The 20,189-nt window shown below is 40.9% G+C and overlaps 1 protein-coding gene across 2 annotated transcripts in view; it reads left to right on the plus strand.

The window, feature by feature from the left end:
• ZNF536 (zinc finger protein 536) overlaps positions 1-20,189 on the plus strand; it is a 1,127,234-nt gene that overhangs the window by 645,542 nt on the left and 461,503 nt on the right. For both annotated transcript variants that reach the window (XM_086947709.1, XM_086947710.1), the window contains exon 4: positions 17,058-17,210. In XM_086947709.1, the coding sequence (XP_086803835.1) occupies positions 17,058-17,210 (153 nt within the window). The remainder of the gene's footprint in view (positions 1-17,057; positions 17,211-20,189) is intronic.

Here is a 20,189-nt window from a genome sequence, read left to right on the forward strand (position 1 = left end):
CATCACTCACATTAAAATAAATTAAAGATAAATGGTATTTAAAACAATCTTATTATCAGAATTATTCAAGGTCATCAGGGCAAGAGGTTCTGCAGAACAGAGCTGGCTCTATCAGGCCCCCCTGAAAGGCTGGTGCCCTGGGCCAGAGCACACTTTGCCCATTCCTTAAAATGTCTCTGGGTACCAATGAAACTTCCACTCAATAACACTTATGGACATGGTTGCCACTGTGAAATTATGACTCCGGAGAGCTTCCCATTGAATCGTTATTTGTTAGTACGCCTAAAACTTCTCCAGTTATGGTATACAATGCACACAAGTCAAGCCAAAAGCCATGTCACCACCATGTTTACCTCTTGCTTGAGTACCTTTTTTTAGCCCCGTTGGCAAAAGGGTGTTTTGTGCAATAGCATTGTTTGCATTGTATACCATACATGGTGAATTTCAGGGCTTTTGCACATTTGAGCCACAATCATAACTCAGCATTTAACTTTGTTTTTTTCATTGATATGTATATACTGTGTTCTGTTCTAAGAGACAAACAGCCACCTCAAAATATAATGATTTCCAAATGCCACCATGTTGACTGTCTTTTTCTGCCATGACTAATAAAAGCCTACTATTGTCCCTCAACCCCTCATCAGATTTCCCTCTACCCCTAGATTAAAAGATTGAAGGAAACATACAGATTAATTCACCAATACCCACTTTAGAATTCGAAACACATTTCAGAGAATCATCCTTTGAAATCCCACCTCCTCTGTGGGATGGCTCTGTTGACAATGGGTTAAATGGCTACCTCTACTCATTGGCTAAAACTTAAAGGATCCATTTACCATGTGTTAAGATATCATCAATGAGGCTGTTAATTCATCATAAAAGGTGCTTGTCTGTGTCAAGTAGGTAGCACTGGCTGTAAGAGCAATGTAACAATCAAGTCACAATATATTTAGCTAAAACATGTGCCTGAAAGGAACATAATTCACGTTGGGCTAAACATGAGGAAGCATGCCTACTACTAGCTTGTACAGTTCTGTTTTAGCAGAGGATGTAGGACTGTGAAGAAGATTAATAGGGAAGTTCACTAGGTATCCCAAGATCTCCGCCTGGACATACATATCTGTTTGTTCTCCTTCTTGACATGTACTAGAAGATAGACTTTGCTATTTATGGATCCAGCAATGATCAGATCTCTTGGAGTATGAAGGGAGTACATGAGTGGTGATGTCTAAGTGAGAAGATTAGGCTTCGGCGCTTTAGGAGGCAGAGGTACAAGCACACTGAAACTGTAGCGGTCAGAAAGCAACAAATATCTCATTTTGGGAGCTTCTCTGAATGTAGTTTGCAATTTGTGTCAGTAAGGCATTTGAACGTCATAATATACTTTGCGTAGAGATGTTTGGCTACATTCTATCAAAGATATTTTGAGAAGGAGAGAGTCTCATGTAGGCTAGGAAAAAGACAATTTATGAAAGAATTGATGTATCGAGATTGGTAGAACCCAGGGTTTAGAGCACAATGGATGTTCGGATGTGAGGCCAGGATGAGGGATGAGCATGAAGTAAGGAAAGATGGTTCTGGGATGTCAGGCGCATCTTTTAAAGATGTTCGTTGTGCCTCCCACTAAATAGACAGTGACTGTAGGAAACAATAAGGTCTAGGGCTACTAGTCTTGTAGTATGACCACTGTAAAGTGGCAGACATTTTTTTCTGAGAGTGTGGCAAACAAAAAGTACAGTAAACCTTCATGGGTTACATCTTAATATGCATTCACCAGAAGGGATATGTGGAAGAAATAACAGTAGTCAGTGGGAGATGGAGATCGGGCATTAATCAATGAGGGAAGCTGGAGAATGTAATGCATAAGGAAAATTAAATAAAAAAGATTCTCTGGTTTCCATTGCAATCAGCAAACTATCCACATTTATGGATTTACATTTTAGAGGTTCTTTGTTCTCAGGGTGCCAATTTTTGGGGAAAACTGAGAGGCAGCTTGCCAAAGGGGAACAACAGTAAACTGGTTATGTGAAACAAATTAAGTAAACCCATGTCATACAATGTTGCGTATCTTTATACCTATTTGCGGGGGGCTTCTGAATTATTAAAGTATCCAGTAAATCTTCAATTACAGATTGGTAAATATATCAAAGAGTGTTGTTATGGGGCAGCCATATTCATTTTCTCACTTTTTAATGTGAAATCACTTTGTGGCCGTTCCAAAAATACATAACTCCTACTTAGGGTGTCATTGAAGTAACAATGTTCCCAATATGCAATATAGGACTGGTTATAACTTATCCACAACACCTTCCTCCCCCATAAAAGAAGGATGATAAAAGTGAGGGAGTGAAGGGGTATCAGAAATTAAAAAGGTAAGTAAGAAAAGTGAACATCTTGCAGAGAACATTCTTCGGCCTCAGCTGTTCCCCACAAGGAAACACTTACAGGAAGCCTTCATGATCCGGCGCTGCTTTTAGAAGAAAAGTTTTCCCATTAGGGAACACATCAGGGACAGCAGGCATCTTCCCAAAGATTGCCATAGCGACAGCGTGTCCTTTGCAAATCAAATTTGAACTCCTTTGATATGTCATAGTTTCTAATCAAATTTGTAGTTGCATTGGCACATTCCATTGTGACTACCCATAGAAGAGCGACACCCTTTTCATACACTTATCTACTTGAAGTTCATAATGGGGTGCTAAACCACTTCTATAAGTCCGAAATAACTTTCTAGTTGTTGTACATTTTAAAAATACTATTTTGCTTTCAAAAATCCAATGATTTTACAAATCGAGAGGTTTGTCTTGCACAATGTGCACCTTGTGCCCTCTGAATTTCAAATCTCTATCTAGTGAGGCTGCTAGAGGGACTGCTTCTCTTTGGACCTGACTTCCAAGTTCCAGCAGAAGAAATTTGGCTCCTGGGGTTCTTTCCCCCCTCTATTTGGCAGGCAGAACACCCTGTGAATTTACAGCCTGATAGCACTGTTGGATCCCAGCACCTCCAACTGCAGGAAGTAGCAAATCAGTGCTGTTGAATTGTCCATCGCCGGGATCTGAGGGATAATTAGGACCATGATTCGTGGCATGAAAATCATTCTCATTAAATTCATCCTTGTATTGTATCGTTCCATTTGGATGGCTCTTAGTACCACTAGTTGGGGTTCCAGATAACCTATTTTCCAGGAGATCTACCCTGTTGGCCCCACTTTGCTTAAACGCCTTATGCTAGTTCAGTTCCTCTACCTGAATCTCTCCTGGCCTTCCATCTTTGTAACACTCTGTCCTAGACTTCCTCCCCATGTGGCCCTACACCTGTCAGATCTTTGCTTTCATCTCCACCCCTATATGTGCCAAATTTGGAGGCAGTAATGCTACCCTCAAGTGACCCAGTGCAAGTTGAAAGACAGCTGTTTCAAATAATTTCAGAGGACACATAACTCAAGCAGTTTTGAGATGCGATAAATAGTCTGTCAAAAGAATCACTATATATTGTGCGATAAATATACAAATAGAGAAACATTACATTAAATAACATTTGCCCTCCTTTCCTAGAAATAGTAATACATTGTGTGCTTTGGGGCGAAATGTAGTTCTTCTCCTTTTGCTTGTGGCTTCATGGTGTTGAAATGGCCTTTCAGCCTTTCTGGCAGTCCAGCACTGCTAGATGGGCCAGCTTAAAAAGACCAATGTGTGGGCTGATCTTTTTTGGTCATTTCATGGCCAATGGGACAAAAAAAAGGCAACAAACCAGCCCTTTTCAGCCTGCCCTTCCTGCAGTGACAGACTGCCCAAAGGCCAGTCTGACACTGTGGTCAGTTTCCTGGCATTGCCCTGCCTTACAATGGGCCCTGTTGACTGTTCAGGGTTGTTACTTCTTAATTTCATTTCATACGTAACTGTGATAACTAAGCCAAATATTAAAATGGAAAGGACACCTGTTATACAGCGCACACCCAACCAATCCCCAAATGTGTACCCCCCCTGTATTGCTCTGTACTGTTTGTACTTTTTCTGATATGCAATTCTATATTTTAATTTAAAAAAAATTAAAAAAAAAAAAAAAAAAAGAAAACATGATACCTAAACTGAGGTCCCTGTGGTACCAAACTCCTACACTACTGCAGTGGTGGGGTTAACCAGTGCTTCATTTTAAAGATAAAAGTTCCTATTAGACACTCGAGTTACTAAGGCCTCCCACCTAATACGCGGTGAAAACATGTACTGGAAATGTGCCTTTTATGGTTATTACAGCACACAAGTAGTTCTGCAATGTAACCTCTTAGCCATTTGCTTTCGAGTGAATTTTTGAAGGTGGACTGCTGTGGAGAGAAAAAGTAATTTCTCACATGTTTTAAGTTTAAAACAGAAACATTTCTCCCCCATGCCAGCTTCAAGAAACCGTCTTCAATTCCAGAAACCGCCAAATCCCCACTGGCATTTAAGGAAGATTGAGAGCTACACGTGTTTGCAAAAAAAAAAGAAGAGTATAGTGATATATTTTAAGTGCTGAACTTGACATCCAGCTCTGCAGGAAAACCACAGACCGGAATCAGAAAGGGTTCTCCTCTCATTTGTATAAATGGCCCCTTCTCCAAGATAAAGGCAGAGATTACGGAATTAACATAACATGTAGAAAGCAATCATGTGATAATAATGAAAGGGCCTGCCAATTCCAGGAGTCGTGACCCTGTGATTCTCTTATAGGGCGATTAATCTAGAATTTCATCGCTCCACTACAGATTGTACGGTTTGCATCAAGTAAGGGAAAAAAAATTACTTTTTATCTAACAACTAGAAGGTGCATGAAAGTGTACATGTGTAAGATTTAAAGGGCGCACAAAAGGTGCATCCCCAAGGCCCAGCTGGAGGCAGGGCCTCAACAGGCAGACACAGTCAGACAGAAAGGAGCAGAGGCATTCCCAGGCATTGCATACACCCTTTATATTGTAATGTGACAAAGTGCCGGGGGGAAGGAAGAAAAGCAGGATTAGGGTTTGGCAGGATTCTTTAATTGCAGAAATGCCCCAATGAAATGCTCACGTATTCTTGTGAATGAGGGTATTTTTTGTGTAGACAAGGTATTGTTGAACTACACAAGAACAGGCCAATGGCGAGTGATTTCGTTACAAGCGAAACTGCAGAAATATCAACTTTGATTATTACTGAATATAGTAGGTTTTTCAAAAAAGCAGGGCATGGACTCGAATCCCAGCAGGGCCATTTTCTCCTTTAAAGAGGAAAAAAGTAAGCACAAGTACACTAAGGGATATACTGCTGAGTCTGGTGGCTCAGAAGACTGAGACATTCAAATCAAATCAAATCAAAAGTAGCTTTATTTGGTTTCAATTTAAGAATCCATAAAAGCACAAAATCAATTAAAACATTTAATTTCTTACTTTAATGCAAAAACGTCATGACCTTTTTAAAATCAAGATCCAAATCGAAATCCAGCTAATTCCAATATTGAGACATTCACTCAAGGCATCTTTGTATGATCTCATAGTCACACCATTGGATCCTGGTAGGGCACATTCAGCCGTTCATCCTTCTGAGGTTGATCAAGTGAGTTTCAGTGAGTTAGGTAACCATAAATATCTATTATTTCAGTGCCCAGATGTCCCAAGGGGGCTTTACAAATACTTTTGCTATCCCTGGGCAGTCTGAAAATGCACACGTTCAAAGGGTGGGGCCATTAGAATTCTATATATTATGTACATTTGCCCAGAGTATAGAGGCATGTGAGTGCTCTGCTATATCCTGCAACACTTCTTTAACAACTTTCACCACCTACACACACAACACAGGCTTTGAAATACCTTACAAGTTATCAAATTGTTTTCCATGGAGAAAGTAGTTTCAAATAACAGCCTATCTAGTGATGAAAAAGCGGGGGGTGGATGGGTGGGTTCATAGCAAGTGAAATGTGTTTGAAGACATTCCTTTTAAATAAACTGCAATAGTAAACATTTAGAAAGAGCACACCACATTCTCTTGGTGTGTCTGGTCACTTGTTACACACAGAAAACAACATGGCGGAGTCAGACTGTGGAGACTGGTACATTGACACTCGATCAATGAGTGGCTGTTTTTACTGTCACAAGGTGCTAAAATACAGAGCAAAGTTCAATACTAGAATACCAAGATTGGTCAGTACTAACTTCAATTCATGAATCATGTTACTCGAGAAACAGCACTTTGGAAACACCAGCGACCACATCTGTCTGGAAATATGATAGTGCGTAAACGCCATTCGGTGTGTTCTTTGGGATAGGGCTGAATCTGTATTTGCAAGGACCAATATATTCTAATGCACATTTCACATCATATCTTCGAGAGATTTGTCAGCCTTGGCAGGTTGCGGATATCCATTCTGAATTTATATTACTACCCGCCGCATAAGTAGGGGCGCTAACTCGGAATCCATCACCTGGGATTTCCAAGGGGAATAGATTCTTCTGATTAACCTAGTCACTGGATGCCGCTGTTACTTCAAACTGTGACAGCTTAAAGAGTGTTTAGTCATGGCAGTTAAAAATTTGATTCTGAGAGAAGGCTCTTCAGTGATGCACGTGCTGATGATCACCCCTGGTTATTTATCTTCGTCCCAAACTCCATCTCCTTTTGATTGTGAAGCACCAACACCATTATTGCCAGCTCACTCATCAAAATGTTAAAACACAATATAAAACTACACTCCCTACTTCACAACCTCTCCTGGTGATGTGATGTCTTAGCACTATTCCTTTCAGTTCGCCTGCGTAGGAACCCGCAGTACTCAAATTTCTTCTCTGTACACAGCAGCCCCCCGGAAATTGCATTCTCTTTTCCAGTGGTATTTATTACAAACACATCAGAAAATAGCTGTGGCTGGAATAATTGGAATTCATTTTTATGTGTATCTCATCTCCTAATTGCACTTCAGAATGTCTCGTTTCCGCTCACGCTGTCTTGGATTTGCCAGCGGTGCATATGTTTCTCATGTGTGGCATGAGGGATCAACGGCGTTGAAGATATTTGGAAGTTGAAAAGATTAATCCTTCGACTGTTTTTACAGAAGAAGTACTGCTAACATAAAATAAAGCTCTGGTTCAGGGCCCTTCCTGCACAAAATCAATCATTCCCAGCAAGCAGGCACCCTTGCAGCTTGTGCCTGCATTAGATCATGGCAGCCCATTGTGTGCCGGTGCTGGGGGAAAGGACAGGAATGCACCGTATTATAAGGATACGGCTCATTCCTGCCCTTTTGTTTTGACGTAGGGCAGCGCAGCAAGATTCCTTTCTGAACTACCCTAAGTCAAAACCTCATAAATGAGGCCTGCATTTAGTAAGATTAAAAATGCATCTTCAGAGTTGCTTTCAAAGTAAACGTCTCATCAAGTACGCCCTGAGTTTCTAGTAAAATAGACCAAATCTAACCACCTAAGGGTTAGACAGTGCCGCACTCTCCTCACCTTCACTACACCCTCCCTTAGTAATCTCTGAATTTACATTGGTCATCTACACTACTGCTCGTCGTCCACAAGGAACATTAAATTCCTCTATTTATTGTAATTATGTACTCTTTTTTACTCTTCATGTAATCTTTGTTTTTCCTGCTGGGCTAACTCTTTTTAGCGACCTATATACATATATATATATATATATATATATATATATATATATATATATATATATATATATATATATAAAAAAATAAATATATATATTTTTATATATTGTCGCTCCAAGGTTGTCCACCCTTGAGTAGCACACGAGCAGCAGCTTGATTTATGTGTAGGTGAGGACGGGGATCCGTTTGTAGATGCCGCTCCGCAATGGATCTGCCCGACGCGTTTTGAAGCTCCATATGCTTCTCTTCAGGGGTTTTAATGGAAGCGGTGTGCGCAACCACTCACCCACTTCTCCATTTTCCATATGACACGCCCACCAATGGGAGGCTCAAATGAGACTGTATTACGGGAAGTGTGGTGCAGAAAGCACACAATCAAGTCCTGTATGGACCCCGCAAGAGGGCCCGTCCTCGATCCCGTGTACGGCTGCTGTTTCACTTCCGTGACCCCCAAGGATGACGGGGTGATGCATACTCCGCGGCTGGACGGCCGCGTATAAATTGTCACTCCAAGGTTGTCCACCCTTGAGTAGCATACGAGCAGCAGCTTGATTTATGTGTAGGTGAAGACAGGGATCGGCTTGTAGATGCCACTCCGCAATGGATCTGCCAGACGCGTTTCGAAGCTCCATATGCTTCTCTTTAGGGGCTTTAACGGAAGCGGTGTGCGCAACCGTTCACCCACATATCCATTTTCCATATGACACACCCACCAATGGGAGGCTGACTGTGTATTATGGTAAGTGTGGTGCGGAAAGCACACAATCCAGTCCTGTATGGACCCCGCAAGTGGATCCACTTGTAGATGCCGCTCTGCAATGGATCTGCCCGACACGTTTCAAAGCTCCATATGCTTCTCTTCAGGGGCTTTAACGGAAGCGGTGTGCGCAACCGCTCACCCACTTCTCCATTTTCCATATGACACACCCATCAATGGGAGGCTCAAATGAGACTGTGTATTATGGGAAGTGTGGTGCGGAAAGCACACAATCAAGTCCTGTATGGACCCCGCAAGTGGGCCCGTCATCGATCCCGTGTGCGGCTGCTCTTTCACTTCCGCAACCCCCAAGGATGACGGGGTGGTGCATACTCCCCGGCTGGATGGCCGTGTATAAATTGTCGCTCCAAGGTTGTCCACCCTTGAGTAGCACACGAGCAGCAGCTTGATTTATGTGTAGGTGAGGACGGGGATCCGCTTGTAGATGCCGCTCCGCAATGAATCTGCCCGACGCGTTTCGAAGCTCCATATGCTTTTCTTCAGGGGCTTTAAAGGAAGCGGTGTGCGCAACCGCTCACCCACTTCTCCATTTTCCATATGACACACCCATCAATGGGAGGCTCAAATGAGACTGTGTATTATGGGAAGTGTGGTGCGGAAAGTACACAATCGGTACCTTAATGTATGCAGTTCACGCCGTTTACATATTGTCCACATGTATCTATCTATTACAACTCATGTTATGGATTCAATAACAGCACTGTGAAGTGCTTTTCAGGTCAAGTTTGCGCTATACCAAACTCTAAAAATAAATAAATACATAAATAAATTATCTGACCATACATGTTTTTATTGGCCCAGAGCACAAATGTTAGGTCACTAAGCAGTTGTTGTTTTGTTCGCAAAGAAACTGCTTTGAGACCCACCATCAGTTTTAGTTGTGACAGATGTCCAAATAAATGAGTTGCAGAACAAAACCTCAATTACCAAGGAGTTGCAAAAAGTACTGCTTTAATAATATGCAGGATTTAGGATTACGTTTGCAACTCAGTACCCTAGATTGTGGAAGGAGGGAGGGATGGAGGTCTGTAAGGTACCACAGATCTCCATCCCCTCAGTTGCGTTCACAGAAAGCCATTAAAAAAATGTCACTCTTCTTTCCTCCCTCCCTTTTGCTCCTTTCGCCTCTTCTCCATCCTACCATACACCTTCACCTCCTCTCCCTTTCACTTTGTCCCTTTTACTTTTTCAGATTCATGATTTAGGTCCTATTGTATTTTCATCTATTTACTGCTCCCATCTCCCTTAAGCCTGCCCCTCATTTGCCTTTATTTCTTAATTTCCACTACACTTTCACTAGTGGTCTTTTCTCATATTTCCCTTGTTCTACTTTCCTCACATTTGCACTTGGCTAGCCACTTCAATTCTATCTCTTAGATGACTACTGGAGCCTAATCAGTGTCATCATAATGTCAATGGCAATAAAAAAAATATTTTTAAATCCCACAAATAAAATAAGTACCATATTAATCTAGCACTCTGGACTGAAAAGGTAACTTTAAAAAGAAAGGTTGTTGTCCTGAAAAAGGGAAAGAAAGGGACAAGGTTACACCGGGAAAGGGATGTTTCAGGAAAGCTTGCCAGGAAATGTTATCCCTAGATCTTTATAATCCAAGCAACCCAATTTAAATTGAAAAAAAAACATAAGTGGTAACAAATGTAAGGTTCGCCAGCTTGAGGTTGTTCTCTTATGTCTTCTGGCGTTCACAATTCACACTGCTGCAGAATTGAAGACACCCCACAAGAGCAATAATGTATTTTTTGAGAGGCCATGTAGCCCTGCATTTTTCCAGCCACATGCAACAGGGCAAAACCTGTGACATGGTCCATTAACTAGTGGAATGCAGAACAGTTTTTATAAGTATTAAGAGAAACTGCCAACCCCAAACTGTCTTGGCTATGTAACCCTAGAAATAAAGCGTCTAGCCATGTATGACTTGGCTGGCTTCACATCGCTGGGTGTAATGCAATTGTAGGAAAGTCATCCTTTTCGCCTTATCACCCCATTCTTTTTTTACTGATACTTGTGATTACGGACTCTGAAAGTGACATTTTATTGTACTAATCAGGCCCAGGGCCAGTGGTCGGTCCATTTCCATACAGGGGATGGACTTTACAGTGGAACACAGACCTGGGACTTGCTATGCCAATGTTCATGGACTTTCCAGGTTTTTCCACTTAGATGATGAAGACTACCAGAGTGTAGGTTAGTTACCCATCACCTTTCATCGTGTAGGAAAGTCATCCTTTTTGCCTTGATCACCCTGATTTTTGGGTGTTACTGCTGGTACTGACTCTAAAAGTGCCCTGGACTCTGCTAACCAGGTCCATGGCCACTGCTCTGTCCTTAAAAGGATTATGGTAATTAGTTTCATTCTAATAGGCCAAGACAGCCTACCTGTAGGTCCCTAGTATGTGGTAGGGCATGTAGGCTTAGAGACGCCTAAATGCACTTAAGTGTGCACTGCTGTGTTATCTGGTGTCATTTTAAAGCCACGCCTGCCTAGCAGGCTGATTTTAAAATAATTCTATGCCCAAATTCGACTTTGTAATCAAAAGTACTTACAAAGTCCAACACTATCTTTATTCCCAAGGTTTGAATTAGGTGCCCCAAGGGTAAGGGGCATTTTTATAAAAACCAGGGACAGTAAAAAAGATGTTTTATATGCCCTGTAAGGGAAAAACAGCCAAAGGCATATTTCTCCAATGTAGTGCTGCTAGCCCCATAGGCTAACATAGGAAGGCTGTATAAAACGTATTAAAGTCTAACTTTTTTTTGGAGTTAGCTAGCAATTTGATTCAAAGTATCAAAAGGATGTTTACATTAAATCCAATAATGTGCGCAGCTCAGATGTATTATAACTATTACAGGAAAGTAATTGTCGAACTTACTATCCTGAAGTTACCTTAGATAGCCCTGTAGCCGCCTTTTCTCATTGGCCAGACTTTGACAGCCTGAGCCAAGCTGCTCCATGAGTAGGTGTGCAGAGGCCTGTGGCTGAAACAAAACAGCCATTTGGCGAGAGTCGATTTGCTTCCTGTAGAAGCCAGGGAGAGGAAGTGGGCTGGGGAGATAAGCTGAACTTCAAAGGCAGGAGAATAGATATCAAAGGACCCAGGCAAGCTCCCACTTCCTTGATCACAAGCCAGATAGGATCATAGCTAATTATATTCGGAGAGGGGCTCTAAGGGGAGTGTAGTGAATTGTTAATCACATTTGTGGGTTGTTTTAGCCAGACACACACTCCCAGGATATAATTTCTCCACTTTTCATTTTTGGAGAACACTGCATTCTGGGTCAAAAATATGCTACAGTTCACTGGAAGTGGTCAGAACAGAGGGAGGCAACTATATCCCTGTTGGTTGGGGTGTGTCCCCCTTGCCATCCCAGAAAGGGGAATAAATATGGGAGATCTGCAGGAGCCCCCTCGGATCCTTGCCTGAAACATTGGAAGAAGAAGGTTTGCTCTGCTGGACCCAGGTACTGAACTATAGAAGACTTGCATTCAGAAGGACTGAACCTGATGCACTCTCAATGCTCCGCAAAAGAAGCACTATGCCTGATTCAAGGAAAAGGAGTGTAATCCCTGAGCAGCAACAGGTAGAAAGGTGATGGAAGAAGCCACCTGCAACTTCCAAAGGGAGGACTACTCTAGCTGACCAGATACAGTTGCATTTTCCTGGACTGACCAGGTGCATTGTGGGAGATTGAGTCCCAGTCCCCAAAGGAAAGTCCAGAGCTTCTGAACCCTTGGCTGGTGCTGCTGGGCACTTTTTAACACAACGGAAACCACTTTGAAGAAGTACTGAAAGTTTGGGAACTTTTTGCAAAGTTTTGGAAAAAAGCTCCAGAAGAAGATGAGCTGGACGTCGAGAGTCAGGCGGCCTTCGTCGACTCGAGAATTGGCCTGCCCAGGCTGGTTTGTCCCGCTGAAAGCTCTGGAGCTCCTAGTCATCAACATCAAGGACAAAGACCTCCAGAGACCCATCAAGGCATTCCACTGCAGCAGACTGCTGTTGCCAAATCGAACTTTGGATCTAAGATGACCAAGGACCTGCCGACAAGTCCGTCGATGAGAGAAAAGCTCTAAAAAAGAGAATAAGTGTGAAGGTAAATATGGACCAGGACCTAATGCTCAACCTATCCGACCCTGACTCCATAGCAGTTGGCCTATATCTTTGACGTTATCCTGGTCCACCGCGACCCGATATCCGGAAGTTGCCCTTTGAGCTTTTTGGCGCTAGAATGCCCATTTTTTTCATTTACAAATTTTAAAAAACATATCTCCGGTTCCCTACATTGGATCTTTGTCATTGTGGTGTCATTTTAAAGGTGAACATATTCTCTATTATTACAAATTGGTGTTGGAGATTTATTGTGCTGTGTCTTTAACTTATTTACTATGCTGGTGACATTAAATGTTTTACACACCTTTCTCCTGTTAGGCCTGACTGCTTGTCTGCCAAGCTACTAGGGTTGAGCAAGGATTACTTTATGGAGATTTGACTAGACCTTATTAGTGATTGTGGTATTATTGCTAGTTGTTTTTACATACCTCCACCTACTAATAACCCACTTTCCTACAGCGATCTTTGTCTAAAACTGAGAACCAGTTGCATGTCCCTGAGAAGACTAGTAAATACTGTGTCTTGGCTGGTTAAACGACACATTTTTGCATCCAAACCTCAATCTTAGATTGTAGTTATGCAGGAGGGGAATGTGAAACTCCGATGACAACTGTAGATATAAGTGGGTGTTGTTGATAATCGATTAAAGAGAGATCAAGCAGCCTTCCATCTGATGTAACAAGTAGCTTGAAAAACAGATTATAAAGAACCGGGACAGTTATGACCCAGTGTCCTACCTGTAGAGAAGGATCTTGAGTGACCCACCTGAAAGCACTGAGCGCACCCCATGAGGATATATGAAAAACAGTCAACATAAGCCCTCCAAAATGATCGCCTCTGCCATGCCATGATATGCATTGTACCCTGTGTAACCATAGGAGACTTACAGCAACAAGAGGGGTGTGTCCCCTGAATTAGACCCTAAGAGTAGACCATCCAGTACCTGAAGAGCTGCTGCCTGTTTGATGTGTTGCACAAAGAGTACAAAGCAGTGGAACAATGAAGGAAAATATTATCAGGAGAAAATGATAGTCCACTACCTCTAGGAGAGAATCGAGAAGGATGTGTATTGTCTGGGGCGGAGTTGCAGAGGCCATATATGCAAAGGACTGCAGGATAGGGGCCACAAGTATGTGTGTATGTGGTATTTATATTGATCACACCTAGCCAAAATACAGGGGAGCATGGGTGTCATTTCAAAGAGGTATGCATATGGCAGGTATCATCTACCACAAATTTCTCTGTGTGGGTCCTCTTTACCTTGCCTGCCTTAGAGATGGTCAAGTTTACCAATAGCACTGTAAATGCAGTCGAGAAAATACATCTACAATCATACTCTTTAATTGTCAGTGGCCTTTCCAAATGCTTGCTTTTCAGGTACAAGGTTATATTCGTGAAAATCTATTACAGCAGTGAAAAAGCATGTGAATATGTTTGTTATGTAACCAAACAAATGACTCCTGGCATACCAAAAGTCTCAATTTTTTTGTGATTTTACCAGTATGAATATTCAAAACTAGTGTAACAGTGCCCCTATGCTGTTAGTGATTATGAACACCACTAGAACTGGAAAAGTAATGAAATGTGCCACCTCTATAAAAAGCGCCACTCAACTTTTTTGTTTGTGGTGTCAGTACAGGCTTCAAAATTTCATCACAATACCCAGAGGTAGCCTAGTCTTGCATACAAGACTGAAATCGCCATGACATCCCTTGAAGTACTAACTTGTATCTTCTACCATAAAGTGGACAACTGTGGTCTGTGGTGTGATCCACACTTGCTGGCTGATGAATGTGAGAACATCCAGATCAACCTTTTTGTAGATACATGCTTCAACCAATGTAAGCACTGTCAACTGATATATTTTAGCCTAAGATTACAGCGGGCCTCATTTAGAGTTTTTGTGGAGTGGAAGGTCTGACATAAATTAACAGAGCTCCCACCCTGCCAAACTTGACTTATCTCATCCTCCGAACTGCCACAGTTCCAATGGCCAAACTCAACAGGCTCTGCTAGGCAAAACCCATGCTCATCTGCCACAGTACTGCCAGATCACAGTGGCAGTAACAGAGGACTGTTCAAAACAGAGCTACCACCACTAATATTTCATGCCTGGCTCCACCATAAGTGGGATGGCAGCTTCAGACAGGGAAACCCCCCAATAGTTGTGACAAGCAGTGCAGTGAGACCACTAACTTTGCATCATGGACAATGTTTGTTTTGTTTTTAAATTATTTAATTATTAATCAGTAGTTATTACTAGATACTCATGTCACAGGTGGTAGCCAAAGGAATAACATGGTTAAGTAACATACATTTAGCATATTCACTTCACATACACTAGTGACATTAGGAGTAGACATTAGATCGTGACTGGGCATTGCGGTAGATTGCAAGTGCAACACACTGATTGCAAGTGCAACACGCTGATTGCAAGTTAAACACACACAATCTGGACTGAAATCTTTGTGACAACAAGGCAGTTGAATTTAACAACGCAAGACGCTTGAACTTTGAATTTTCTCAACTTATATTTTTCCATTTAGAATGTAATTATCATGTTAACTTCAAAGAACTTACTGTTTGTTTACTGTTCAGCATAAAATTCGATATTATAAAGCAAAAAGGAGGCTGTTTGTCTCCTTCCCTCGATAATACTTTGCTATCCTTTAATGAACAGACATAATGATCAGCAGAAATACAACCTTTTTATTGCCCTTTTAAAAATGTTCTATCGAAATTCCAATATATATTACTGTATCAACATTCTAATATTTTGTTTCAATCAAATTCTAATAGTTTGTGTATGCAGATATTGAATGTACAAATGGGATTCAAATAGAGGCCTATGGTTTCCAAAATATTGATGTAATTACTAGTCCACCCAGCCTCTTATGCTCCTGGTTTGGCGTTCATCTGTTAGTCTTGCTAAATTCCTTTTGCAGTTGTAAAGTGCATTCCTTCCGAAATGCAATATTGCAGGGACACACTACAATTTGTTTTTAAATTAAATGTTACTTATTGGCAGATGATCCAGTGTGTATTGAAATATAGACTCTTACGAATAGAATGGATTGCTCTTCATTGGTTAAAGAACTGAACCAAGATGGCAGTAGTAAAGGAAATTAAAAGTGCATGCACCTCCATTATAATATGCATTTTATACCCCTGTATCTTTCTTTCCCCCACCCTCTTCCATCCATATCCTTTCCTCCCTTTCCTCCTTCCTCATCCTATTCCCTCTTCCATGAGCCTGTTTCCTCAAACACTCACAATGACTTCTAGTGACCTAAGGAAAACATCCCTAATCCTGAAATATAAGAGTAAATTACCTCTAGATACTAGCGCTCTTAAGACAAATTCCATAACCCCCAAATGACTTCGAGGATGAAAACAAAATGGAGCATATTATATCTGAATATTCCCTAAATTTCTTTGATACATTGGATGTTACTGAAAATTGAGTCCATTGTCAAAATATTTAATAATGAAAGTTGCAGGCATTCCCTGATGGAGGAATGTATGATAAAATGTATATGATCTCTTCATAGAAACTACGCAGGTATAGCATTTTGGACATGTCCTCCCAAAATGTTGTAAGTTTGCAATAAGACTTTGGAGTACACTGAATCCGGATCAAGCTGTTAGGACACAATTAACACCAAGCACATTGAAGTGAATTAAATTAAATTGCATGCTTGGAGAAATTCGAATATTTAATGACTATAGCTAATGCAAAGTCAAAGAAATGTACTTTAAAGGCACTAAGCTTAGAAATCTGCTGCATATACATTTGCCAAATGGCACTTTTATGCTATATGTGGCAGCTGGCAGTTACATTTGTCTATCAAATGCTAATTCCTTTTTGCTCCAACTAAGAAAATATTATTTTTGAACCGGAAAAAAGCATGACCCCTTCTTCTCACGCCACGCCCTAAGCTAGTGGTCTGGTTAGTTTTTTTAAAGGCTTGTTTGTGTAAAAGTTTCATGCCTGTCATATTTAGCAAGTAATGGTTCATAGTTGAGAAAGGTACAAGCAAATGCTATCCATTAAATGTCCTTACCTATGTTTTTCCTAATGACAAAATATAACTAATATATATGTATATATATATATATATATATATATATATATATATATATATATATATATATATATATATATATATATAATTTGAATCTACATACATATATAGTTACTGTGTACAAATTTAGAGCCTCAACACTTCTAACTTCTGAAAAATATTTGAATGAGATGTAAAAAGTTGAAATTAAGGCAGCTGCTGACACAGCTGTTTCATTTCTGTATAATTCATTTTTCTATTAAGGAACCATATGCTGCTAAAGTAATGATAAGAAAGATGTAACCATTGAAAAAAACACCAAGAGCATGGATTAATTTTTATAATCCTGTCAGATTACAAAAATAAACTAGGCAGATGTAATGTTGACAAGATGAACCTTGTGTTTGTGCAAACATTTTTTTGTGAGAGCCAGTGCTGACATGCTGAAATCATGTGGGAACCTTTCTGTATTGCAGACCTTGGAGACGATGCAGGAAGACCGTTAGGAGTCCAGCAGCCTGCTTTGTTACGGGATAGAAACCTGGGTTCTGCCATGAAAGACTGCCCCTACTGCGGGAAAACTTTTAGGACTTCACACCACTTAAAGGTTCACTTGAGGATACACACAGGTGAGCACTTGGCACATCCCAGGGCACTGAAGACACGTAGACAGGCGTTGTAGGCATAAAACCGTTGAAGTCAATGTGTTGTATTCCTTCTTTCATCCCAAATTTCCTCATTACATCCCTTGTTATCTCACTTTGACTCTACCCTTACTTACTTTCTTTCCTACCTTCTTTCTTTCCTTCTTCCAGTCACCCTTCATTCATTCCATCCAATTTCTGTAAAGAGAATTAGGAACATGAGGCCAGATGAGCTAAGCCGCTGTGTGTTCGCAGTCCTTGTGATTCACAAAATTGGACGGTCACGAAATGCCTTTTCGGTATTTACTTACCCCATTTTTGCTATTTCGTAAAGTTTACAAAATTACAAAATGGGTTTAGAAATGGATACCGAAATGCAAGTTTGAAGGAGTGTATTTAGGCCACTTCTTTCAAATTGCGATTTGGGCCACAGTGGTAATGGTAATGGAATAGTAATGGTTTGGCACTGCAATTCGTAACAATCTAATGAAATGTTAGCAAAACCTCAAAGGAGTTAGTACCTCCTTGATAAAAGGAAGGGCTCTCTTTTCAGACCCCATACCCTTTGTAATTGTTGAAAAAAGTTTAGTGGATAGTACACTTTTGTAAGCTTTCAAACAAACTTTTTTTTTGTAAACTTTGCTTTCTAAACACAGCCCTGTGTCCTTTAATGAAGAGGGGCTGAAATATAAAAACACATTAATTTCTTTAGAGCGGATCACATATATATTGGTATGCTGTCTCTAGAAGGCCAGAGATGGCCTCCAATCAGAGTGCATCACAATTTATCACCTACCTATTAATATTCATGAGAAAGGCTGGGGTGGTGTGACCCTATCTGAATGGGAATTTTGGCAACGGACCTATAAGTCGATATGCTACCGCTTTTCGTGAATCAATTCTTAGTACATCTGGTCCTTCTCATTTTCTAAAAAATCCTTACAGTAATAGGTATTTTCATATGACATTATATTGATTGTTCAATGTATAGCTAATGGTGCACTTTCTTTTGAATTAGGAAGAACACTGACATAAATTAAATTGTTGTTGTCACTTGATGGGCTTATACCTTTGTATCATCATAATACCTTGGAATTACAAGATTTTTCCACAATTGCCCTATAGAATGTGTGCATCTCTGAAATGCACATTTAGCATTTACATCTTTTTAAGCTACATGCAGCTTCGGAAATTTGTAGAGCTGCCTGATATACAGAAAAAATGCGCTAGTAACTATAAATATTAGTGTATTTACCAACCTCTTCCAGAACATACAAGAGATGCACTCACTCATTCGATAATGACTATCACCATCGTAACTCAGCATTGCTGCACTTATATCTTTATGTGAGAACCATCTGTCATTAGCCAGCTAAAGTGCATATGGAAATTTGTGTGTTGAAGCCATGTCCTCTCTAGGATCTACCATGCAGAAAATCATAGTCGATTCGTTTTTCACTCCTCCGTTTCACTTAAAAAAATAGATGTTCTAGCGTGAATGCTTTATTCACAATTCTATTATATCCTGAAATTGAGAGGTCAGTGGTATTTGTTTTAATTGGGGTTGCTAGTAGGACTTATACACATAGGGTACACCAAGTACTTGTGCCTTACTCTATAGCAAAGAATATTAAAGAATGTGTGCGTGAATCAAAAAGGTTATCTAGAATTAGCGTGCAGTATTGCCCGTGTGTGTCAGACTCTTCAAGCAATCGTGTTTCACTCAAGAGGGATATTTAGAAAAAGCTTGTGATACAAGCAGGTTTTACATGATAAGAAATTCTCAATGTTCCCAACTCCATTGAGAACATCTTTCCTGGTGAGATTAGGCATTACCTGAAAGAAGGTGAGCTCCTTGCTCCATGTTTAAACCTGCAAGTTACCTTTAGTGTTATAGAGTAGGGTCTCTGAGATTTGAAGATATGGCTGACTGTGACCCATCTTGATACAGTTCAAAGGGTTATAATATAATGGCATAGCATATGCTGCTAATTATGAGTCATCTCACTGACTCATAATTAGCAGAATATGCTATGTCATGATATAATAACCCTTTGAACTGTATCAAGATGGCTAAACTTACTATTGAATTACAATACATCTATCAAGCGGGAAACTCTTTAACCCCTTCGCTGCGGCGGGAATTCCGCCGCAGCGCTAAGGGGCGGGGGGGTCGAGCGGCGCTCGCATGCTCGTGACGGAGCCGCTCCGTCACGAGCCCCGGTTGAGCTGTGCTCGTGACGGAGCGGTTCCGTCAAGGCCCGCCCCGCTCAATGGAACGCTCAGCGCAGGCGCGCCGAGCGGTCCATGACGGAACCGCTCTGTCATGAGCACAGCTCAACCGAGGCTCATGACGGAGCGGCTCCGTCATGAGCATAGAACGGGTTAAGGTGCTTCAAGAATAGGTGCTGTTTTATGAATTAACACATGCAACAGTTTTCATGAGTTTGAATGCATTAGCGCTTGAAAGTCAGGCCCTTGCCTTTGCCTGCCTTGTTTTATAAGCCTTACAGAGCCTGAATAATGAGGCAACTAACTAAACATAGATACATTCGGAAGGAAATAAACGGCTTAAATAGAGTCCTAGTAGCACTCTGACAATTTGTGCTCCAATACCCTTTCCTGCTTAAAAGTCCTCCAACCCCCTTCTGTCAATAAAATTGCTGACTCATGTAACAGTTGCATCTCTATTTCACAGGACAATAAATCTGCCAGTTCACTGGGTTGGAGATGGGCAACAACTGCGACCTAGTCATGGACCCTTCCAATAAAATGCTTATTTCATTTGGGCTTTAGGAAATGATGTACTAAATTAGAGAATTACCTGATGATTAGATGAAGAGTTGAGACTTAAAATTCAAAAAGTGTTTTAAAATGTTTTTGAACTGTTATAACAATTTGGCGTATTAGGCTGGCTCGCACAATTCACTCGAATCCATACATTAATTCCTTTCTGCATGCATT

Source organism: Lissotriton vulgaris, chromosome 12 (genome assembly GCF_964263255.1).
Source record: "Lissotriton vulgaris chromosome 12, aLisVul1.2, whole genome shotgun sequence".
In the NCBI taxonomy this organism is placed as follows: Eukaryota; Metazoa; Chordata; class Amphibia; order Caudata; family Salamandridae; genus Lissotriton; species Lissotriton vulgaris.